The 25311-nt window shown below is 39.4% G+C and overlaps 1 protein-coding gene across 14 annotated transcripts in view; it reads right to left on the minus strand.

Annotated features, from left to right (window-relative positions):
* Positions 1 to 3253: 3253 nt before the first annotated feature.
* The window catches only part of PIK3CB (phosphatidylinositol-4,5-bisphosphate 3-kinase catalytic subunit beta), a 131804-nt gene continuing 109746 nt past the window's right edge, over positions 3254 to 25311 (minus strand). For 11 of the 14 annotated variants that reach the window (XM_042457165.1, XM_042457157.1, XM_042457160.1 and 8 more), the window contains 4 exons: positions 23255 to 23378; positions 22518 to 22663; positions 19632 to 19764; positions 16161 to 17570 (listed from right to left, as the gene is read on the minus strand). In XM_042457165.1, coding sequence (XP_042313099.1) covers positions 17433 to 17570; positions 19632 to 19764; positions 22518 to 22663; positions 23255 to 23378 — 541 coding nt within the window. In that variant the 3' untranslated portion in view covers positions 16161 to 17432. Of the gene's footprint in view, positions 3444 to 12346; positions 12921 to 15220; positions 16095 to 16160; positions 17571 to 19631; positions 19765 to 22517; positions 22664 to 23254; positions 23379 to 25311 lie in introns of those variants that run through there. The other 3 variants (XR_006102830.1, XR_006102831.1, XR_006102829.1) reach the window with 3 other exon arrangements.

Consider the following 25311-nt stretch of genomic DNA (forward strand, 5'->3'; position numbering starts at 1 on the left):
CTGAAGAGGTGGAATCCAAAGCATCTTCTCAAGAGAGAAGTGTGATTGCAGGTGGACCACACTACAAAAATTGTGTTTTAATGTTAATCCATTCTCTGACCTATTGCACTGCAGTCAAAATTCTTGGTCAGCTTGGTGATTAGGGTTTCACTTGTTCTATGTAGAGCTTGCAAAGGTTCCCTTTTGAGCTACAACTCCCATAATCACCCAGCCAGCTGGCTGGGAGATTCTGGGAGTTATAGCCCAAAGGTTACTTTCCCCAGCTCTAGAGCAGACACATTGAAATCAAGGAGAACTGCTCCAGTCCAAAGTCCTTCCATGACAACTGTGATTATTTTCCATTCAGTAAATTGGACTGTAATGATTTATTTTTTTTAAAAAAATGCATTTTCTTTACTAGTGTTCTCATTTTTGGACCTGACACTGAAATACACTTTAGCGAGTTTTATTTGGTCTGTTTTCTTAAATTGTCAGACATGACATTGGGGAATTTAGATTGCTAGAATATGATGATATAGCTGCCATTTGGAAACATTAGTGTAAATCATGCCATCTGGATGGTAATGGCAAGAACCATTAGCAGAAGAAATTTCAAAGCTGGTTTGTTGTTATTACGTGCCTTCAAGTTGTTTCCGATTAATGGTGACCCTAAGGTGACCCTAGAATGGGATTTTCTTGGGAAGATTTGTTCAGAGGAGGTTACATTAGAGTAAATTATGTCATGTGGATGGTAATGGCATATACCATTTGCAGCAAAACCTTCAAAGCCCATACCAGGCCATTAAAACAACAAAGTTTGATGCCACCATAGTCCTTTGATAGAAGCAGGGGCAGCTCTATTGTTAGGCAGATTTGGCTGGTGCCTCAGGCTTTGGGTGTCATGGAAGGATGGCAAATGGTTAGTTATTTAATTTGCTGGATATTTATGGCTAGGGATTGGAAAGGTGTTTAGAATATTTATTTTTTGCCCCTTGTGCCAAAATAACTTGGTTGGCTTTGGAAACTATGCAACTTGACTTGGGCAACTGGAAGACTAGAGTTTGTATTTGCTACTCCATCTCAGGCAGCAAAGTATCTTGATTCAATGGGTATCTAATCCAACTCACCTAAGAAGATAGTTTAATTAAGGAACTCACATTCACTTAAGTATTACTTTCAGAGCATGATTGTTTCATGAAATCAAAGAAATCACAAGGTATAAGCTCCTACCTTCTAATGAAAAGTAGTATACAGTTTATACCTCTCCTGCAAAGCAGTTTCCTAGTAACCTAGGAAAGAGAATGGAGAGTCTTGAACATTTCATTTTTATCAAGCATACTGGAATTACTCTAAGAGACAAGAACATCCCTGTCCTTTGTGATTGGGGTTCTGCTACTTACGTATGTGGAAGATTAATTGCCCAGTTCTGTGGATAGATGTTAACGAACAAGGCCTGCTGAATTCAATGAAGGGATACCTTCTTGGTTTGTGGTCACAGGATGGTAGTGAATGTATGAATTAACCAAGGACATACCTGATTGAAGCATGATTTTGACAGGCCACACAATATCAAGAGTGGGTCACTTGATGCTCTCCAGTTGTCATGGACTCTGACTCCCAGAGTCCTTATTCATCCAGTAGTGAGCTATCATGGGAGCTACAGTCAGTCTGCTATGATCTAGATATATGATAGCTTCACCTCTGGTCTACTGATACAGAAAACAGCATTGAGGCTACACCCTTGAGTCAAGAGATTCAAAATTATACCCCTTCATGTCATGTACTTCCTCTGGAAGCCTATATTTCAATTGCAAATAGTCAGAGATAACCATGAAATGAGGCATCAGAATGACCGCCTCACAGAGCAGGTGTTGCTCAGAAACCCCTTAACTAGCCTCACTGTCTGAAGCCTCCTATCTCAGATGCAGAGTTGAGAATGCTATCCTGTTGCTGATGTAACACTTATTTCCCATTCTGGTCAGCTTCTGTACATAGTATGGCCAGAAAATTGAAAGTAATTGGTTACAATTATTGTCCTGAGAACTAAAATGTAGTTAGCTACCATTGTAGTTTTAGAAAGCAACTCTTTATTTTCCACTGCTTAAAAGTACCCAAATCACTTTTTAAAAAATAAATGCTACAAGATGCTGACTTGTGTACAATACTCTCTCCTCTCAAAGAGCCAGTACTCGGACCATGTGATCTTCCACTCCCTGAGTGAGGCTGCATGCCATAACTATAAAAGTAACTATAATCGTTATATCCAAAGGAGTTTCTCCTCATTAAATCACTATTATAATGCAATGTTATGCCTTAGTTGGGGGGGGGTTTTGAATTATAAGTAACTAGTTCTTTTGAAAAAGTTGCTTCCAAGCTTTGAACATGGGAAAATGTCTTGTCCTTCATCTCAGGCAGCAAAATGCCTTGGGTTACCTTGCAAGTAGTCTCTTGAAGTTCATGAGCATGAACACTAGTTATTTCATCTCCCAGTCACCACATCTAGGGCACAGTCCTATAGCTTGAATGGTTTTGCAGGAGAAGACTGTATTTGGCCAGGTGTTGCTTATGCGGAATGAGAAAAAAAGAGTAATTAGTGTCCACTACCTTCCCCCAAACTGCTAAAAGTGAAGGATTTTTGGTTTGTCTTCTTCTCCCTGTATTCTTGGAATCCATTTTCCACAATAACCAAAATAGTATATTTTATTCAGAGACCAAAAAAAATTTTTTCTCCAAATTTTGGAGATACATACATAAATGAGAAATGCTTCTCCTTGCTTGAAGAACACATTTAAAATCACCTTTCTTGATATTAATGTTAAACTAACTTCTGTATGATGAAACCCCAGAGTGTTATTCCAACATAGGTGTAACATGTAAAACTCTACAGTAAAAAGACTGTTACTGGGAATCAAAATTACCTGAAATACCTGTAATGGCCTGTTTTCAAGTAAATCTACATGCATTAAATAGAATTCCATCATTTCCACCTGACTGATGTAGCAGCAGGTGGAGTGGATGGAGAGCCATTCCATCAGCCCTGCTGAAGGATCTGCTCCATTTGGTGCCTCTCTTTCTTGCCACCTGGCAGCAGTAGAGCCACTCAGGGTCCAAGCAGACAGGGCAAAATAAAGCTGTTTCAGGTCACTTTGGAGGTATGCTGTTTAAATGCTGCAGGTATCCTAAGAGGCCAGAAGCTGTGCCAAAGCCATGCTCCAGTTCTAAAGACTGGAAATAAATAAATAAATAAATAATGCAGTAATACAAACAAGAAATGAAAGAAGTGACTTTTTTTAAAGGCGGTATGCCTACATGACTGTACATTAATAATGAGAAATATACAATGCTCCAGATGCTGTTGGGCTGCAGCTCTCAACATTAACCTTTGACTATGCTGGCTAGGGCTGATGGGATTTGCAGTTCATCTGGAGGGCTACATGCTTCCCACCTCAGCTGGAAATGAATACCTATTGGTTTGATAACAAAGAGATAAAAGATAATCAGTGTAGTAGTCAGCAGTGACATATACAGTCTGAAAACATCTAGGAGTAGCTATGCTGGCCATATAGCAAATCAGATAACATCCAAACAATGATATCTTTATTGGGCCAACCAAAATGCACAATTCCATATTGCAAGCTTTTGAAGTCACACTGGCTTCTTCATCAGGCAAACAGGAGAAAGACATTGAAGATGTTAGTCATAGGCTTGCATTTTCTGTTGCTGTTCTTAGTTCAGATGGTACACAGTTTACAGCTGTAAACTGCTTAGACACTGCTATGTCAGTATGAAGCGGTATATAAATGAAGCTGTTTGTAAGGAAGACTATCTGCTTGTAAAACATGTGCAGCTTTAACAAAATGTCTTCAGGCAGCTTGATAGGCAACCTTGAGCTTCTAATCAGAAATGCAAACAAATCCTGTGAAGCAATGTTACCATTTAAACTGCTAAACTGAATTAGGAATTCCTCAAAGGAAAGTAGTACCCATCCCTGCTTCATTATTATAGTTTCTAGCCTCCTGTGTTATGTAGATTTGAGATGAACAAGGGTAACACCTGACAATACTTTTATTGCTTTGCTACTGTTGTGCTGAAGCTCTATGCACAGCTACTCCAGCAAATAAATCAGAATATTACTTTCTCTCCTTTTCACAGATGATTTCACAGAGGGGTGGGACACACGCACACGCACACGCACACACATACATACATATATGGAACCAGCAGGCAACTCAGAAAATGTCTTGTATGATTTTCTACTTTTTAAATGGTAGTATCTCTTTTGTTGGTGCACATAGATTTGACTTGGGGTTTAGGGTAATCATCTTTGCTTAATGTTTCTTAAAGAAGCAGAAAATGTATCAGAACTTTATTTTAAAAGTCATACAAACTTCCATGTTAGATTGGAGCTTCTCATGATATAAGACATGAAGTTGGTCTGATGTAGTTTTAGGCTGTAGTTTAGTGCAGATAGTAGTAATAATTAGGTATTATTCTTCAAAATTAGTCTTTATTATTTGTTTTGAAAAGTAATTATTTGGAAATGCTTACAAATCTGACAAATTATCAGGATGAGCCAAAGGTACTTACCGGTGACCAAGAGCATGTGTAAACTGTGAGGCAAGTCCATCAAACCAAAGCAAATACAATTACTAAAATATCAAATGGAGAGCAGAGAGACTAATGCAATTAGAGTGGCCAAAAGGAACCATCCTGGAGACACAATAACATGATGCGGAAATGAAGATTAATCAGATGATTTACCAAAAGGAGAAAGAAAATTATTTATCTGCAATGCTGTGAGCAGTAGCTGACTTTCTGGCTTTCTGTGTTTGTTCCATTTCAAAAATGAGCTTTATTTCTTTCTTCCTGTGTAGAGAGAAAAACTCCTTTCCTTCTTTTGGGAGACAGTCACTTCTGCTTCGCAGGCAATTGTTTCATTTAGTGGCTTGTTTTGTTTGTTCCTGAGTTAAGAAGAAGGTACCCTGGTCATCTATTTTCCTAGGGATCCCTAAAGCAGGAGTTTTCTTTAGCCAAGAATAGCTGCTTTCCAGATATGCCTCCAGGTTAGTATGTACAGTAAATTGTACTTTTCTGTGGATTATAACCAGCAGAGCTTGGAAAGTTACTCTGAAAAGTAATTCATTATTATAGCTTGTTGTACTGCTTTAAATCATATAGTTCATTGTCTTTATACTGGAAAAATTATATTCTTATTTCTTGTGGCCTTGGGACTGAGAAGAGAATGGCATAAAACTTGGAAAAACTCCTATCAACATGCCTAAAAATAAGATTCAAAAGCAACTCTGAAAAGCAACTAGAAATTCTAACTTGCCAACTGATTACATTTGTATGGAAATGAAATCTGTGGCACCCTTGTTCCAAATGGAGTAGCTCATTGCAAGAAACTGTGGCCTGTTACAGACTGCCAAAATAAAGCTGCTTCGGGTCTCTTTGAAGGTATGCTATTTAAATGATGCATGGGTCCTAAGGGTCCGGAGGTCGCACCAAAGCCACACTCCATTCCTAAGCATTGGAGTGCAGCTTTGGTGCAGCTTCCGGATTCTTAGGATGCATGCATCATTTAAACAGCATACCTCTAAAGAGACCCAAAGCAGCTTTATTTTGGCAGTCTGTAACAGGCCTGTATTGCCTTTGTTTAGTTACTTACATGCTCTGATAATTGGTACATCAAAAGTTGCCATCCTATGCACACTTATGCAAGAGTCAAGCTCCACAAAGCATGTTGTCACCTACTAAAGTGTGTAAACATGCATTGATGGAGTAAAGAGCTCCCATGGCTTACTGTTCCATGACATTCAACTCTGCCATTGTAACAGGTCAGAGTTTCAAGAGGGCAAAGAGAGAAGACAAAGAGAAGAGTCGAGGGGAGGCAAAACCCTGCTGGAAAAAACATGGGCATCTCTTTAAGAAGAAATTTTCTACGCTGAATTTTTTTCCTGGACACTCAAAGAGTAGAATGTAAGTGTTTCTCTTACTAATCTTTTATATCAGGGTGGGCAAAGGGGAGCTTTGGGTGTGTGTATGTGGCAGCTCATCAATGTTTTTGTGGTCCAAGTGTTACCCAAAGAACAGGTGGAGAGACTGGGAGGCCCCTATCAACTGTGTTACTTCAAATATTGGGGAAATTAGCTTTGAAAAAGGCTGGGTAGCCTTTGGACCATTTACACCAGGTGCTACAAGATCCCTTTGCATACAGCATTTAAAAATTGCATACTGCATTTTAAAAATTGAGGACATTATTAGTATGTTGCATATTATGAATTGTAATAGGCTGAGATCTACTTCATTGGGTCACTGTATCTTAGTTTTAAGGTGCCCTAAGAATAATCTAGCCCAACCCCCTGCTGATGTGGGGGTCCAGAGTTAAAGCATGTGTGACAGGTGGCCATCCAACCTGTTAGAAGAAAAACATCAGATAAGAGGGAGTCCCCACTTTCCATGGCTGTCCATTCCACTGGTGAACCGTTACTACAGGCTGAAAGTCCTCCTCCATGTTCAGGTGGAATTTCCTTGCTTGCAATTTGAATTCATTGATTGAGATCCCATCCTCTGGAACAGTAGAAAACAGGTTCACTGCCTGTTCCTTCAGACATTGAAAGATGGCTATCATGTCACTTTGGCTTTTAACATTTGCTTTAAATGAAAGAGATGCCAGCTCCATCCATGGTAGTCTGTTCCAGTGTTGAACAGTGTGATGTTAGCATTACTTGATCAAGGCCGGGTTTACCAGAGTGACCAGGGTTAGATAAATAGTCCATCCTAACTTACTTTTAAAAAGTAATTTATTCCCAAGATCCATTCCAGGGTTATGAAAACACTGTATTGCTATAAGTATGCTAGAGTGAAAACTGGAGAGTCCTCCTGTACCTTAAATGTTTGTATAAAAGAGGGACTTTCCGCATGTGTTGCCTGTCAAACAACCAGGTAACAAGCAAGATCTGCTGAAATTTCCTGTTAAAGATGCAGTACCCCTCTCTAGGTTACACTCTGGCAACCCTAAGTAACAAAGTTGAACAAGTAATGTGTTCAGTCCTTGTTGTGCTCATTACATTTTGTTAATATTTGAGTGGTGGAGTTAGGGTTAGAAAAAGGATGCTATATAATTTGAAAAGTTAGTGTCAAAATGCCTTTTAAAAATGTCCTAAAAAGTAACTAGAAAAATGTCCCAGAAAGTAACTAGAATCCACTATTCATTGCAACCTATAAAGGATTCCAGTCTTGCTTGTTGTGTTATCTTTGAAATACTGCTTCATCTGACCCATGTTACTCCCAACTCTGGCTGTAATCAACTAAGGTTATAAATTTGAAAGCCATTATGGGTGAAATCCCATGTTGCATGAGCAAACTTGCTTTCCTAATGAATATTTCACTATTTTTCTCCCTTCTGTGTTACCACTGGAATCGTGGATCCATTTTTGATAGTCCCTCAACTGTCCGAAGCAGAGGATAATAATATTAAAAGCAACCCCCATAAGAATGTAAAATAACCTAAGCCCACTATGGATTACCAAAATAAACAAGTTCATTTAACAGTGCACTAAATGGAGATATATGAATTTGCACTTCTCCATTTTTAATTGGTTTTGTTCGTTACATCTGTGTAAGGCAGGAAGAGAGACCAATTGTATAGAAAATTTATTTTCCTTTAGAAGAGCTTGGGTCATCCACACTAAATGTATTACCCTGCAGTAGCTCAACTTTGACTATCATATAATTATAGGATTCGGAGGATTCCTACACTGTTTGGAGACAAACTAATACATCAACAGAGAGGTTTTGGTCAATATAAAATTCTGCACTGAAGAGACAAGATTATTTCCCAGCATCAGGGAATGTGATGATGGAAAAGACAGGAGTTCCCGAATCAAGGAATTTCATGCCTTATAACTTCTTAATATGTGTCACTGGGCTTATATGATGAAAAGAACCTTCATCCAATAGGTTTTCTAGCAAGCCCCATTAACTCCTGAATCTGCACAGGTGTTGCACACCATCTGTTCAAAATTTTATTGTGTGAACTCTCCAGAGAAGAGCACTTTAAAATAAACAACCAGTGGTCACGTATCGTCCCCATCTTCCTTGCTTTATGCCACTTCCAGATCTTCTTGCTTCACATCTATGCTTTCTTTTTATTGTGCTCCACAAGAAATATGTAGAATCAACTATAACACTTCCTAGAAAGTATCTTCTCCTAGTGCAATTATTTTTTACTTTGTAATGTTTTCTAAGTATTTTTCTAAAAAATAAAGTGTTCCCCTTACTAGGGTTGACTTAAAGGGGGGCTAGGATGGCAAAGAGGAGGAGGAAGAAGAAAAAGGTGAGTGAGGGGAAGAGGAGAAGGAGGAAGGAAACGAGGAGGAGGAAGAAGAGAGAAGGAGGAAGAGGAGGAAAAGCAGTGACAGTGGGGATGTAAGAGGAGGAGGAGAAGGAGGAAGAGCTGGTGGAGAGAAAAAGTGGAGGAGGAAGAGGGGCAGGGAGAAGGAAGAGGAAGAATAGGCAGCCCCTTGCTGCCCTCTGTAGTAAGAGCAGCAAGGCAGGCGGGGTGACCAGCGGGGGAAGTGCCATTGTCCCCAGTGGTGGCGTGGCCATACCACCATTGAGGACAACGAAAATTGAGCATCCATGGAATTTGGTATCTGCGTGGGGTTCTGGAATGGGCCCACTATATGTAAAAGGGATCTAGGAGTCCTTGTGGAAGACAAGTCTACAGTGTGATGCGGCAGCTAAAAAGGCCAACACAATTCTAGGCTGCATTAGTAGAAGTATAATGTCTAGATCAAGAGAAGTAATAGTGCCACTGTATTCTGCTTTGGTCAGGCCTCACCTGGAATACTGCATCCAGTTTTGGACACCACAGTTCAAAAAGGATGTTGACAAGCTGGAGCGGGTCCAGAGGAGGGTGACTAAAATGGTGAAGGGTATGGAAACTATGGCCTGTTACAGACTGCCAAAATAAAGTTGCTTCGGGTCTCATTGGAGGTATGCTATTTAAATGATGCATGGGTCCTAAGAGTCCGGAGGTTGCGCCAAAGCCACACTCCATTCCTAAGCACTGGAGTGCAGCTTTTGGTGCAGCTTCCAGATTCTTAGGATGCATGCATCATTTAAATAGCATACCTCCAAAGAGACCCGAAGCAGCTTTATTTTGGCAGTCTGTAACAGGCCTATGCCTTATGAGGAGAGACTTAGGGAGCTCAGTATGTTTAGCCTGGAGAAGAGAAGCCCTGTGTAAGTATTGAAGTTGGGGCAAGCTTTTTTTCTGTTGCTTCAGAGAAAAGGACTCGGAACAAAGGATGCAAGCTACAGGAAAAGAGACTCCACCTCACCATAGGAGGAACTTTCTGACAGTAAGAGCTGTTTGAAAGTGGAACACACTTCCTTGGGGGGTCTCCTTCTTTGGAAAATTTTAAGCAAAGACTGGATGGCCATTTGTCCGGGGTGCTTTGTCAGTTCCTGCATGGCAGAATAGGGTTGGACTGGATGGCCCCTGTGGTTTCTTCCATCTCTCTCTCTCTACACACACACACACACACACTTGGCAGTTCTAATCACTTATTTTTGTTTTTTGACTTTTGCCCTTGTAGAGCTCAAGGAAAGAATTTGTTATGTGAAGACAAGAAAAGAGGTGTACAGAGGAAAGAATCCAAGAAGCTGATGGCTCCAGGAGAGGAGCCGCATTCCTCCGGAAAGGCTCACTCTGGGAAAATGTGCCCCAAATGTGAAATCATTGTCTGCAGGATGTGCAATATGCTGCATACTGACAGTAGCTTTATTGCTCACAGTTTGCTGGACCACTATGACAGGGGAAGGCATTCCTCCTGCTGTTCCAGCTCTGGGTTTCCCCACAACCACCATAAATGTAAACACAGTCCAGGACTGCCTGTACAACCTTGTACATTGTCTTGCAATCCCAAAACAAAATTAGAAAAATAAGTTTGGGTCTTATCATCATCATGGATATTTTCATGGATGATTTCAAAGTCTCAAGATCATGCACTGTCAAAGTCAGTGTTCAGGGCCAGTATGTGGAATTGCCAACAAAGCACCAGGTGCTAGATTCCCCCAGACAATACAGTCAGACCTTAGGAAAGTTCCTCTTATGGACAATGATTTTCAGAATCCTCCAGCTGCCATAGCCACTGGGCATATTGGATTGAGGATTCTGGTGACTCTAGTCCACAAAATTAACTTTCCTGCACTTTGAACATAGCTGAAAGTTGTATCTCAGCTGAGAAAAGAATAATCACTTAGGCAGACTTCAGCAGGGCAGACTGATATATTTAAGAGTACTCGATGCCCTGTTGTTCCAATTGTATTTTTGTTCCCAATCTAGAACGGCACATTTTTAACAAGTTTTAAACAGTCAATAAACATTATTTGTATATAGATACTCTTTGGATGAATTCAAATGACCCAGTGTCACACAGCAATTGCTCAAAAGCAAAGAGTACCACGTAACATGTGTGGTAAGCTTTTTTTGTGTGTACCTTTTTAGATGGTGCATTAGCACCCATGCCTTTCCGCATCAGACCATTTACAGTGGGCCCTTGGATGCTGGAGTTTTGTTCCAGAAACCCTCATGGATCCCAAAATCCATGGATGCTTAAGCCCCATTATATAAAGTGAGGTGGTGAAATGGTGTCCTTTTTAGCAAAATCAAGCCTTGCTTTTTGAATATTATCAAGTAATGGATGGTTGAATCCATGAATATGGAGTGAATCCATGAATATGGAGTGCCTGCTGCACAATGTAATCCTCTACCTCTTTACTCAGAAGTCACGTAATATTCTGAATGACTTTCCCTCCCTGTGCATAGGAGTCCAGTATCAAGGCCAAATGATGCCTTACACTGTCTGTAATGCATTGTATACTGGTATGTCACCTTGCTTTCTGCAGAAAGAGGACACATTGCCCTTACTTCAGAATGTGTCATGTCATGCAGGGAGGGGAAATGCTACATTGAATGGCAGACAAAAAGCTCTTTTGATACTTTGCAACTTCAGCAGTATGGAAGCCACAGTGATAATTTTCCTCCCAAAGTGCTTTGGTTGGCATGGGCAGTGACAGCTGCTTACAATTTCTGGGAGTGGGGATAGGATACTGTCAGAATCTTAAAGTTGGAAGGGACTACCAGGACCATCCAGTCTGATTCCCTGCCATGCAACTACAGTCTTCCTGAAAGATGCCAATCTAACCACTCTTTAGAGACCACCAAAGGAGAATAATCTATTTATCCCCATCCCTGCCAGTCTGTTCCACTGTTGAATAGTTCTTACAGCAAAGAGGTTTCTCCTAATGTTTAAGTGGAGTAAAATGTTAATATTTTATTCAAAACAAACAAACAAACCAAAACATAATTCTCATCATTTCATACTGATTATATATCCTTTCCTTTTAGTATTCTTCCAATTAACTATTTTAATCCCTTTTACATTTTTGAAAATTCTTTCAATATTCTTCTCTTCTGTTCTCCTCCTCCTCCTTCCATTTTTTGTTTCTATGTAATTTAAGTGGGGCATCTTTTATGAAAGTGAAAATGCATGATTGACTCCTACATGAACTGGGCTGTGTGGGTTTCTATCACACTGAAACTATGGGAAAGGAAAACACTGAAATTTCCTCCTTTCTTGAAGATACACCATAGGCTATTCTGTATGGCTTTGCTAGTGCCTACCAAGAAAACTGCCAATTAACCTACCTCTGGAAACATCAGAAGATGAAAGAATTAAGGTATACAAGAGGGGTTGAGAAAGTATGGGACATAAAATCCATGCAACCCCCAGAACCATTTTTGAGACCCCTGAAGCTCTCTGACAGCAATTAGGCTTGAAGGAAGCTGCTACCACCATTTGGCAGTAGGAGCAAGAAATGCTCCTAATACCTTTACTATATTCCCTTCCACTGACATTGATAACTGCTGCTATTTTTATCAACAAACAACCATATATACACACACACACTCACAGATGTGTGGCCTTTGGAATCGCAGAAGTGGTAACATGCCAAAGAGCCACAAAACCAAGTGTGTTATTCCTTGAACATCTAGGAAAGAACAACAAAATGCTCCTAGCACCAAGTTTTCCTCCACCAATGTTATGTTAGATTTAGATTCCTCTTGGTTACTCATGTGAGTTTCTTGGAAGGAGAGAGAAAATTGGCAGAGATAATAAGATAAAACAGTGTTATAGCATGGTGTAATGGTTTGAATGTTAGACTGTTACTCTGAAGACCAGGTTTCAATTCCCAGCTTGGTCATGAAACCCACTGGGTGACCTTGGGCAAGTCACATATTCTCAGTCTTAAAGGATGGCAATGGCAAATCCCCTCTGTACAAATCTTGCTAGGAAAAGCCCTTGATAGGTTTGCCATAGGGTCACCATAAGTTGGAAACATTTTGAAGGCACACAACATGTGTATATTGATAGGCTGTTCATACTTTGCAAGATTTCACATAAACACAAGTCTGCTTACCTTGCTTTACATGTCACACTTGGCTGGTGCTGGGATGCCAAATAAAGAACTAATTTCTGCTTCAACCTCTGGCCAGATCAGTGTGCCAGTACTTCCTGAAGATGAAGATTTATTGTCCTAATCAGATTTTTATTGGGATATCTGCTATTTCATTTATTTAATTTGCTGTGAACTGGAAAACCAAACAGCTCTGTTCAATGTGGATGTATTTTGTCATGCTGATCAATTCATATAGCTGGAAAGTGTTCTCAAGGAGCATCTGTCCAACATTACACCAGTTCATGATTCCACAGTTAAAGCTGTTCATCTTCTGAGTAAAAACTTCCAATGAAGGATTCCACCACTGTCCATGACAGTCTGTTTCCACTTTCAAATAGCTATTGTCAGCAGGCACTTCATATGCTTAGCAGGAATCTCCTTTTTCATAATTTGAATCCAGGATCTGGATCCTGCCATATGGAGAAGCAGAAAACAAACTAGCTCAGTTTTCCATGTGACAACTGTTCAGATATTTGAAAGTGGCTATACGATCACTTCTAAATCTTCTTTTTGCCAGACAAATCATATCCAGTTCCCCCAATTTCTCTTCACTGGACTTCATTTCCAGCATTTTACCAGCTTGGTCACTCTCCTCTGCATATTTTCTGGCTTTTTGAAAGCATTCTTAAACAGTTGTACCTGGCTGAATACCGTATACACAACTGAGGCCTGACTAAAGTGGAATATTGTTATACTATTCCTTCTCTTGACACTATACATTTCTGCTAGTGCACTATTGTTATGTGCTTTCAAGTGTTTCTGGCTTATAGTGACCCTAAGGCGACCCTATCACAGGATTTTCTTGGCAAATTTCTTCAAAGGGGCTTTGCCGTTGCCATCCTGTGAGGCTGAGATATCATGGGTTTCATGGCTCAGCAGGGATTTGAACCTGGTCATCAGTGTCATAGTCCAACACTCAAACCATCATGCCATCCTGGCCATATAGAACTGGATTAACCTTTTTGCCACTGCATCACACTATTGACTCATGTTTAGCCTGTGGCTTACCAAGGCCTCTAGCTCTTTTTTCAGATGTACTGAACCAAGGTGTTAATCATCTTATATTTGTGCACTGTAGAACCTTACCCTTATCTCTGTTGAAATAAAACCCTTTCTCCACCTAAGAACTATTTAAAACTAATAATCATATCTACTTTCTTGGTGTTATCATTAGGGACCCCAAGTACATGGATCTTCCAATCCATGAAATGGAATAAACGGCTATTGCTCTTTACATGTAAACATTGGTCTCTAGCAGCTTCTAAGGGAACTTGTGTTCTATTGAACTTGCTTTTCATAAGCTGATATGCTAGTCTTCCACTGAAAATGTGTGTGGGAGTGTAGCTGCTTTAGTTTGCTGCAGCAAAAGCAAGGAGTCCTGAAGTACCTGAAAGACTAACAGGTTTTATTTTGTATAAGCTTTCAAAGACTCCAGCCCACTCTGCATCTGATGAATCAGGCTGGAGTGAACAAATGCTTATGCCAAATAAACATATCTGGCTGGCATCCTGTTGGGAATTTACATCATCGTAAAGTGATTTAAGTCTGTGTAAAGTTGCGCTGTTGTACAATATTCATCATTCTTGAGAGTAGCTATGCCATGGGCACTACTGCACAAGCACAATCAGCAGTATTGCTATTGTACAATGGTCCAAATACAAAATGTGCCATTTTCTACTGTGTGCTGTAGTACATCATTGTAATTCAGTAGTATACTGTTATGCATTATAGCCTCTGATGCAGCATTGCAGCTGTTTAAGATGCCACAGGATTCCTTGTTGATCATCCTTTCATTATATCTCTATATAGGAATGGCTCCTAAAACATGCCAAGTACTGTATATCTTTTATGGAAAAATGTTTTTTAAAGACAACAACAGGAAATCCATTTTTGAAAATATCTTAACAGGTAGAAAAGTATAGAATTATGGAAGTATATAAAAAGGAATAAAGTATATGTTTCATCAATAGGAAGAAGGTAATTTTGCTCCTATTAGTGTAGAATGTAGACCAGGGGTAGGCAAGCTTTTTGAGCTGGGGGCCGGATTGCTGTCCCTCAGACAACTGGGGGGCCGAAGCCAAAAATTAAATAATTAAATATTTTTTGTAAAAATTAATTAATTAAATAAACCAGGACAAATGTAGGACAAAATTTTCAAATGGAGGACACTTTTTTTTTATAAAAAATGGAGGACATGCAAAAAAATTTGCTGATTTAAAAAAATGTTAATATAAATGCATGTTTCAGAGGCTTCTATAGACAATTGCCCCCCTTGCCCGCCGCTTGCCCCCCCTTGCCCGCCTCCTCCTGATAGGCCAAAGGCTCCACGCCTCACGCGAGAGGCCAAAGGCTCCAGCGGCAATCAGCGGCAGGACCAGCCGGGGGCCGGTCCTAAGGCCTTGCCGGGCCACATCCGGCCCGCGGGCCGCAGGTTGCCTACCCCTGATGTAGACTAAGCAAATGTAACCTTCCAAACTCTTGAGATCAGAGCTATTTACTGTACCTAGTCTAGCCATGAAAGAATGGAGAAGCAAAGTTGTCTTATGAGATCATATGGAGTAAAATTATTAAAAAGTAAAGAGTCAGTGAATGTTTTTATTGCAAGAACACTCTGATAGAAGACTTAAGATACTTTTGTGTGGACCAGGGAATGTAACCTGCGTTTGTATTATCTAGATGATGCCATTTCCTTGGGCAAAACAAGTAAGCCAGATCAATAAGATACCTTTCAGTATTGAGAAAACATGTTCCAATTATAAAATATTTTATCTAAAGAACTGAATGACAGATGTGCAGCTACATCAGAATATATACTTTTGCTTGGGTAACTACTTTTAAAAGCAAAAGCATGAAAATGTTTGGACAAACGTACCTAGTATAACATCATATTGATGTTTGCAAGAGTTGGCAGAACAGCATTGGTTTTCCTTCCATTTCCCCTTGAATCTAGTGCAATGTGAACTTAAAGGGTAGTAGACTCTCAAAAGAAATCAACTTCAGCAAAAAGCCATTATAAGCATAGTGTGACAATAGGGATGTACAATCATTTTAATAGCTTGACGAAAAAACTGAAAGAGTGTCATTCATTTCAGTTACAAAAACAAATGGGAATTCAAACTAAAGAATTCCAAATGTAAAATCCACTATTGACTCATTAATTTGATTTGCATTTGATTAGTTTCTAATGTTATGAAAAGCTGCAATATATTATAACAGCCCAGAGAGGTATAGAAAAGAGACTGAATATACACAAGTGAAAATAAGGTCTACAAAATAGTTTCTGCAAGTTGACAGGTCTAATTTTTTGAAGGGGTAGAATGCTTGAAAAGGCCAAGCCAATAAGAAATAACATGAATGATACAAGCAAGAGGAGAGAGATAATTGTAACTTAAATTCAAATGTATGATATGTTGCCTATCAAGGTTTAACCTTTTTATGGATTGTAGATCCTCAACTTGATAGTAGATCAAACAAAGAATTACATCCATCCATACAGAGTGCACTTCTAAGTAGGACTGGAGATGTGTGACCCTCCAGATATTGCATGGACAACAATTCTCATCCCTTACCATATGGTATGATAGCTGAGGGTGATGGGAGACATAGAAGGCCACAAGTTGCCCACCGAGAAACATTCACACATACCTTTGACAAAATCGTCTTTAATGGAATCCCTGTTTAAAATCAATGTTTTGATCCAAAGGTAACTTGATATATAATTACTTTTATTCAATCATCACCAAAACTAAGAACTACCAGTGTTCTTTGGCAAGCAAGCAGTAGTTAGAAGTCCATCTTGCCTCTGTTTTAAAACATTTCATGTTACATCTTCAACCAGCAGCTCCTATTGCACTTTTAATTTGAATTGCTCATGTATTAAGCACCTTTAGTATGGTACCACATCTTATAAATTAAAATAAATCCAGTTTTCTCCAGGCTGAACACAGACTTGGACAAGACAAACAATATCACTACAGGTAATTTAGGAACACTGTCAATAATAGACCTGACCCCAATTTGGAGTTCTTTTTTTTAAAAAAAAAAATGGTTGCATTTTAACATAATTTAAAATGAAATCACACATCTTTGACATACAATTTTCTTGTTTTGTGATGTAGCTGCCTGGTAAGTGTTCAAGCATAGGTTTTCCATTTACTTACATTAAACAGTGTTTGTGAACTATACAAATTGTTATGGATGTCACTGGAAAACCATCTGGACAACTCTTCATGGAAGCTTCTAAAGAAAAGGCAAGGTTCAATAATTCACAAAGACAGTCCACTCCATGGGCAAATTTTTCAACAGCTCAAGGTTGTTCCCAAATTATAGACAAATTCTAAACACATTTACACCAGCATTGAGAACTTGAGCAAAATTATCTTTTTTAAAAAAATTAATTTCCCATTTATGAAGTATAGAAATATCTGTTCTTCTGGTAGCAGTTCAAGACAATAAGCAGTTTCTGGCTATACAATAATCTGGCAGTTGTTATTTACAGTAGAACAAATATGTCAATGCCAGTAAAAAAATGTATATACACAAGCACACACACAATGTTCACTTGAAGACTTGAAAGACATCCAAAAACCTCTGACATTGTTTTGCAATCAGTTCAAGATGTCTCTAACAATTCAAAGTTAGAGTATGCCACCTAAACTTTTTTTTAAAAAATCCCCAATATTTACAGTTTCTCAGTGTATCAAAATAATAATATAAAAGCTTAGTAATAGCTTTTTGCGTGCAAAGTCAGCAGAAGTGATTATTGAGAACGTCTGCTAATTTTACAAAATCTCATCAAAGCATTCCAAAACAGAGTGCAAAATAATCAGGAAATGCTCAAGCAATTTCCTCAGGTCTGTTGTCTCCCTTTTAATACTTTACTGTCAGGGTAACATTAAGCTTAGTGCAAATTCATAAACCATCTAGGATCTGTAATCCTTCCTAACAGTGTGCGCCATCCAGTTCACTTTAGTGGTCCAGCTTTCTCTGAGTGCTTCATCAAATTTCTGCTTAAACTGCTTTAGTGCTTCTTCATCATTCTTTCCTAAGGCAAGGGAATCCTAGAAAGAAAGAAAAAGTATTGACAAGACAACTATTTTTCTTACATTCCCAATATATTCACCTGCCCTTACTTGTCTCTAGTTGGCCTCATTGGTCATGTATCATTACTACTATTTTGCAGCACACGGTAGAGTTGTGGGACTATGGAAACACTTGTTACACTGTGAAGAGCAATATCTGCTACATCAGAGAGTACAAAAAATATTATATCCATCTAAACTTTGCCAGGTGCTATCCTTAAGGTACATGCAAGAAGCTGTGGATTGCTTTTTAAAGAAAATAATAGTTTAGGACAAGAATATTCAACTTCTGCAGGACCACATTTGACTCCTGGGACCCACTGTGCGTCACATCCTGCCAAAACTGTGCTTCTTCAGCCCCCCGTCTGCAAAACCATAAGTTGACTTCTGATTTAAGGCAAATGAACCAGAGGAGAATCACTACTCACTGAAGCCCCCAAGACTGTGATTGTGGACTGAAGAAGAATACAGTATTTACTCTCCCACCCTGCTCCAGGGCCACATCACCACTACCACATCCTCAAACCCCCAAACTCCTCCAGTTTTTACCCTCAAATGTCACATAATGCCCTCCAGTTTTAGAGAAAGGCTTTTGCTGGATATAAAATGGCCCAGGAGGGACCTAAAATGTGTCCCAAAATGGTCCCCACTCCCTAGAAGGCACTTTGGGGCAAAATGTTTTAGACCCATGGGATGTCCTGGGGGGCCACAAAAATGTCCCTGGAGGGCCACACTTTGCCAACCCCTGTCCTAGAATAAAGGAAAGAGAATGATTATGCTGTTCAATGTGTGTGTGTGTGGGGGGGGGGAGTAAGGCAATCTTTTATGAAATCCACAATCTTCAACTCCTCTTTTCTCCTGTTTTAATCAAACCATGGCCCCATTCCACCCCATTCAACAGGAATGAACAATTCAAGAGCTATACATACATAGGCTACTGAACTTTGGAGGACAACACTCCCCAACTTCCACTTTTTTTTTTAACTTTAAAAGCCCCCTGTACCTTCTAGACATTGTATGGGTGGCAATCACCTCATGTTTTTGCCAGTACTTGTTGTTTTAGGCCCAGGAGGCATCTAAAGGGAACATAGGAAGGGCCTTTAAAAAATAAAATCAGAAGTGCCCACAAGTTACAGTACTGCCTGGGTAAAATTCATCTTCATGTTTTCTAGAAACATGAGGGCCTGTTCTGAAGAGAGAATGAAAAAAGAGGGGGTATTAACTGCATAGGGCAACTATGGAAGGCTAGGTACTCTCCCCCTCTCCAGAGACCTTGAAAAACTGCACCCACCAACAGCATTTTCCCCCTCCAAACACTTTTTTTTTTAACAACAGAAAGTGACTAGAAGTCACTTCCTTTTCACTTATTTTTAAAAAGGCTTCTCCTGGGTCTAAAATTGCTGGGAAGGCCTTTCAACATATAGAAAGTACCCCATGCATCCTAACAGGCATTTTGGGGCAAGAAATTGAAAGAAAATTGTATTTTTTAAACCCTTGGGGCAGTATGCAGCCCATGGATCACACTTTGCCTATGCCTTGCATGGAGACGCACAGGCGTGCTATATGAGCAAAAAACTGGGCTTGCAGGCTCACATATAGCCCATAGACTGCAATGGGTCCTGCCTGCCTTCTGTGAAGAATAGTTTAAGTGCTTACCCCTCCCTGTAATTCAAACATGGTTACTAGATAATTTATACAATCAAAATGAGTCTGATGATAACAGATATGATATGACTACAGAAACAAATGGCCAAAGGCCTGAGACACAGTTTTAGAATAAAAGATTTTGGAACTTGAACCTCTGGGGTGCCCTAAGGATGACAAAATGGCCTAAGGGGGCGCTCTTTGCCCATGCCTGCAATAAAGGAAGCTGGCGCCCTGAATTTGCAAGACCTGAACAGGGCTATCAGTAACAGGCCTCTTCAAGCTCTCTTTTTTATAGTGTCACCATAAATTGAAACCAACTTGATAGCACATAATAATGACCACAAAGGGGACAGAAAATGCAAGGACAATTTGAGCTTCACAGTTGTGTTTTACCTTCAGATACTGGATGTCTTTAACAGAGGTTAGTTCGGGAAGCCCAGCAGTTAACATCAGTGCAAAGAGCGTGATAAAGAGGTTCCCATGTCTTCGCAGAATCAAGTATGCTTCTTCACAACACTGGCGAAACCTTAACATTCACAAAGAATGCACACTGTAAAGCAGGGCAACCAAAAGTGGGCCAGACTCCAGGTCATCTGATCTAGTTCAGTTGCATGAACAGGAATGCCTCACTAATGTTATTTGACATTTTTAATTCATCCCCTCCCTCCAGTTTTACACTACTTTGCAAATAGATATGTAACAAAACAACTGGCACATGTTATTTATTTTGAGAAAGAATTCACTTGCAAATTGTTTGCTTTTTGTCTTGAATGGCAATAGATAATACTTTTTATGAACATTATTGAAGCCTATGAGAAAGTATAAATCTTACATAAGTTATAGTGTTGCATTAGACAACACAGCAAAGGCCTTTCAAAATCTGAAATCAGACAGCAGCAAAAACTTTTAAGATGTTCTGCTGAGAAGTACAAGAACTTATAGACTGGAAAAGGTTGTGTATTGTGTTATACTGCTGTGTACTGTGTATACTATTGTTGGAAACAAATACTGAACTGCCCCCTAGTGATAAGAATACATATGCCAAGCTGACCATTTCCCACATGCATTTCATGCATATCTAAATGTGTTTACATGTATTTTCAGTGTTTCAACATATAATTCAAATGGTAATTTTCTAATGCTGTACTTATTAGACTTAATATTTGGAAACAGTAATAGTTGGGAAAATTGAAAAAAATAATATTAAGATACAAAACATTTTCATTTTTAATACTTTATAACTGAAGCAATTTTAGGGCAGTTTAAAAAAAGAAGTGGAATCTTAGTTTTTTAAACAAAGGAATTCATGGAAAATTTGCCACTTGGAATATTTTGTATCTTTCCAAGCACCAACAAAATTTGGCTGGGCCTGGTAACAAACATTATTTCTTGTACCCAGTGGGGATGAACATTTCACCTTCTTAGTACAGTCAAAAAGGAAGCACTATCACTTTCATACCAGTTGATGTGTGAATGAGAGTGTTTCCACTCTTGTGATATGCTCTTTGTGCGTATGTATACATGTATTGGTAGCAACCCGTAGCCTTCAAATCTAGGACACTGAGGGATACCTTTCAAAATTAAAAAGTAGCTGAAATTTGACAGTTTGGAAAAATAAGTATATATCTCCAAAGCTAACTGGCTACAAACTGCATCACAGCAGTTTTCTCCTTTTCTTATAGCTAGCTGGGTTTTATGAACCAAATTATCCTAGGGGCTGAGCAGACTGGCAAAAAGAGCCGGCGTTCCAGCAGCTTGGGGATATGGTGCACGCACAACACATGTCCCCATGCTGCAGGGAGGCTGCTGTGAAACTGCCTGAATGATCACATGGCAGAAGCATTGCGGCATTTGGTCAGAATGGAGTTTAGACACTGCACACCACCAAAATGTGGAAAAACCACCACTGCAGCAGTGAAGGCGTCTTTTTCCCAGCACAAAAAGGAGCAGCATTTTGCCACTTCATTTTGTGCTGGGAAAAAGCTGGGTTGAGGCTGCAGCATGTGGTTGCTGTGGCTCCAATCTGGCACTCAAAAGGGTGGCAGCAAGCCACTCCTTTGGGGTGGTCTATTTTGCCACCAAGTTTTCCTCTGACTTTTTAAAAGAAACTTGTTGCTTCAGATGTTTGAGAGCATGGGTCTATAAGAGCTCTTTTCCCTTGAAGATGCCTATGCATCCTCATGGTCGGAAATCTATGCTGAGAATTTTTCAATGGCTAGACACAAAACTCTTTAACCCATCACAATACCTGCAATTGTTATGATTCAGTAGCACTGTGTCCAAAGCAGAAAGGTAGTCTTCAAAAGCAAGGTGAAACTTAATTGCTACAGTTTACAGCAGTAGCAAGACATTAAAAAAATAGATATAATTGATGAGGCAGTTTGGAGAGGGGGGCAAAATGTTTGTGATTGCTCAGCTCCCTCAGTGCCTTGAGATAATATATTCCTCCAATTTCCTCCAAATTGGAGGAATATATTCCTCCAATTTTTGCCAGTCATTTATGCTTGGTTAGTGCAAGGTACAAGGCCAGCTCATGGCATCTCAGCAAATGGACTGAGTCTCCTGCCAACCTGGGGCTCTTTCACACTGCAGGGATGTAGTGCTATGATTCTACTCTAACTGTAATGCCAACATCCTATGAACTCTTGGGATCTGCAGTTTAGGGAGGCACTAGGGATCTCCATAAGAGAATTCTAAATACCCTGTTCTAAACTGCAAAAGGATTCCACAGGATGTTTCCATTGCAATAAAAGTGAAACAATAGGACTATAATTGTGTATTGTGAAAGAGCTCCTGATGTTAAGATTTTTTCTTCCAAGAGACTTTTGGGAACTAATTGTTTTATCAGAACAGGGCTTTTCGTAGTGTGTTGTACTGCTTTTATTCTTTGCTTCTAAACCAACATTTTAAATGTTTTTAGTTCTATAGACAGTTTCATACTATTTTAAGCATAACTGTAAATTTTTAGCTACATGTGTTTTTACCTGTATTTGTTTTTATCATTTAAGCCATCTTGAGTCCCAGCTTTGTGACAAAGGCAGGATATAAATAAAGGAATAAAAGCCAACACAGCCAATGATGATGGAATGCTGGGATTTGCAGTAAAAACAACAGTAGGAGTTCTGTATGATTCTCATCTCTGGCTTAGAACGATCAGTACAATACTATTTTAGCACTAAGATAATATCAGAGTGCTGTAATTTTGTTCACAGTTATGATCTGGTTTCATTTTACTGCCTACTGAAACCCTTATAAGACCAAGGATCAAGCAGTACTAACCGACCAAATTTTTCAGTATTTCCAGTTTTCCCTTGCTGAATGACATGAATAAAATCATAGGTGAGGATGAAAGGCACTCGTTCCCTTTTAATTCCAAATTTTGATTTGAAGTTTCCAAGAATATGTCCAAAATCTATGTGAAAGAGCTAGAAAAAGAGTTTGGGGGAAAAAAGAAAGTTAGTGGCTCTGGGAAATAAGTAATTATTTCATAATTTTTTGCTCTAAAATTTTTAACATTATTAAGCACATTTACTCCAAAATGTAATACAGAGACATTTTCTTCCAACCCCCTCTTATAACACTTACAAATGTTTAGAAAATGTTTATATCTTTTAAACTATCAGATTTTTTAGAAGTAGAAGATCAATTAGCACAATATGAAGCATATGGCCCTAGGGAGAAGTCATCATTAATATATGACAAAACCAAACTCCATGTTTCTAAAAACATAAGCAAGGTTCCCTTAGAAACTTTTTAGGATAAAAGAGGGAGAGATTGTGTAATCCCTTCCCCTTTACATATGGGTATTGGGATTCTAATTGTACAATAGCTATGCTATTGAAGTATTGTTTCTGCAAGACAAAACAGGATTGGCTTCATTATAGACTGAAAGCCAGGTAGTGATGAATGTTAGTTTATGCTGAGACTCATAGAAGTAAACAACACTAGTGAAGGATAGACACCTCAAATATTTTCCCTTGAAGATCCTGTAAGCTTTACTTTCATATGGCACTCACCTGACCATTCTTCCTGACCATGATATTGTCACTATGTCTGTCTCCTATGCCCAGTACATAAGTAGCTACACAGTAGCCAGCACAAGATAATGTAAATGTTTCAATGGCACGATCCAGGTCATCTCTAAATTGGAAGAAATTGAATTTGAATAACTTAAAAAAAAGTTGCATAGCAAATATTTGAAAGGATCAAATAAATTATAATCCAAGCACAGGATTGCGAAAGTTATTTTTCTAGATAGAATGGCAAAGCTGCCTTGGAACTACTTCAAGCTACCAGTTAGAGACATATTGCGAGTTTACTATCTAGTGGATTTATTGGAACCTACCAGTCTCTGAAAAGATTACACATGTATTCTGCTGCAGGAATTTCTCTGAAACCTACAACTGTCCTTTAAATGGTTCATTGTGAATACATAAAAATGAACAGGGAATGCATTAACAGACAATGCCTACAGAAAATGTCTTCAAGACATTTCCAGTTTATGGAGACCATAATATGAAACTATTACAGGGGTTTCTTAGCAAGATTTAAACAGAAGGGGTTTGTTTTTGTTTTCTTCTGAGGCAAGTCACATCCAAGGTCACCCAGTGGGTTGCCATGGATGAGTGGGAATTTGAACTCTCTTCTCCAAAGTCATAGCCCAATGCTCAAACCACTAGATTGCACTGGCTCTCACAAAGTAAGTGTGCATATATCTTAAATGCTTATGTAAGACTCAAAATAGGCTGCATCAATAGAAGTATAGTGTCTAGATCAAGGGAAGTCATGGTGCCACTATATTCTGCTCTGGTCAGGCCCCACCTAGAATATTGTGTCCAGTTCTGGGCACCACAATTCAAAAAGGACATCCTTTGCGTGTCCAGAGGAGGGCGACTAAAATGGTGAAAGGTCTGGAAACCTTGCCCTATGAGGAACAACTCAGGGAGCTGGGGATGTTTAGCCTGGAGAAGAGAAGGTTAAGAAGTGATATGATAGCCCTGCTTAAATATTTGAAAGGATGTCATATTGAGGAGGGAGCAAGCTTGTTTTCTGCTGCTCCAGAGAACAGGACCCGGAACAATGGATGCAAGCTACAGGAAAAGAGATTCCACCTCAACATTAGGAAGAACTTCCTGACAGTAAGGGCTGTTCGACAGTAGAACACACTCCCTCAGAGTGTAGTGGATTCTCCTTCCTTGGAGGTCTTTAAGCAGAGGCTGGATGGCCATATGTTGGGGATGCTTTGATTTGGATTTCCTGCATGGCAGGGGATTGTGGTCCCTTCCAACTCTATGATTCTATGTCTGGATATATCTTTCACAATTATTGTGTGGAGATTTAAAAATCTAACAGCTTATTCACTATGTACAGAACTGAATATTAAATCTACCAGAATCAAGGGTTAAAATTATTGTCTCATTATTGAGAGCCAGCATGGTGTAGTGGTTTGAATATTAGACAATTACTCTGAGGACCAGGGTTTGAATCCCGGTTCTACTACAGAAGCCCACTGGGTGACCTTGCACAAGCCATACGCTCTTAGTCTCAGAGGAGGCAACAGCAAGCCCCTCCCCTCCTGGACAAATCTTGTCAAGAAAAAGTCATGATAAGTTCATCTTAGTGTTACCACAAGTAAGAAACAACTTGAAAGTACACAATCAAACTGATTTTTTTAAAAGATTGGAAATATAGTTGTTGTTGCAGTAGTTGTAGCTGATGAGGCAGTATTATCTGCTCTCCCCCTTTCTCTCTGTTTTATTGTCCACACATGTTTGGTAAGGGATTCTGGAGGCAGCTGCTGTTTACCTTGCTTACTGTAGGCAGGAACCCATGGCTACAAAAGGATTGGCTAAGGCAGAATGCCATTTCCCCCCAAATCAAGATTTAGTGCCTAACTTTACTGTAGACAAGCTACTGCAACCTTATACCAATCATCCATGTTTCTCCAGTCCTCTTTCAAGCTCCTCCCAATACTGATGCCGGTAAAAAACTTCCAGCTAGACAGAGGTCAAGAAGGGGCAGGGTTGGGCAACGATTAAAAAGACTGTCATACACTTTAAAGTTATATAAATTA

The sequence above is a fragment of the Sceloporus undulatus genome, chromosome 3 (assembly GCF_019175285.1).
Source record: "Sceloporus undulatus isolate JIND9_A2432 ecotype Alabama chromosome 3, SceUnd_v1.1, whole genome shotgun sequence".
Taxonomy (NCBI): Eukaryota; Metazoa; Chordata; class Lepidosauria; order Squamata; family Phrynosomatidae; genus Sceloporus; species Sceloporus undulatus.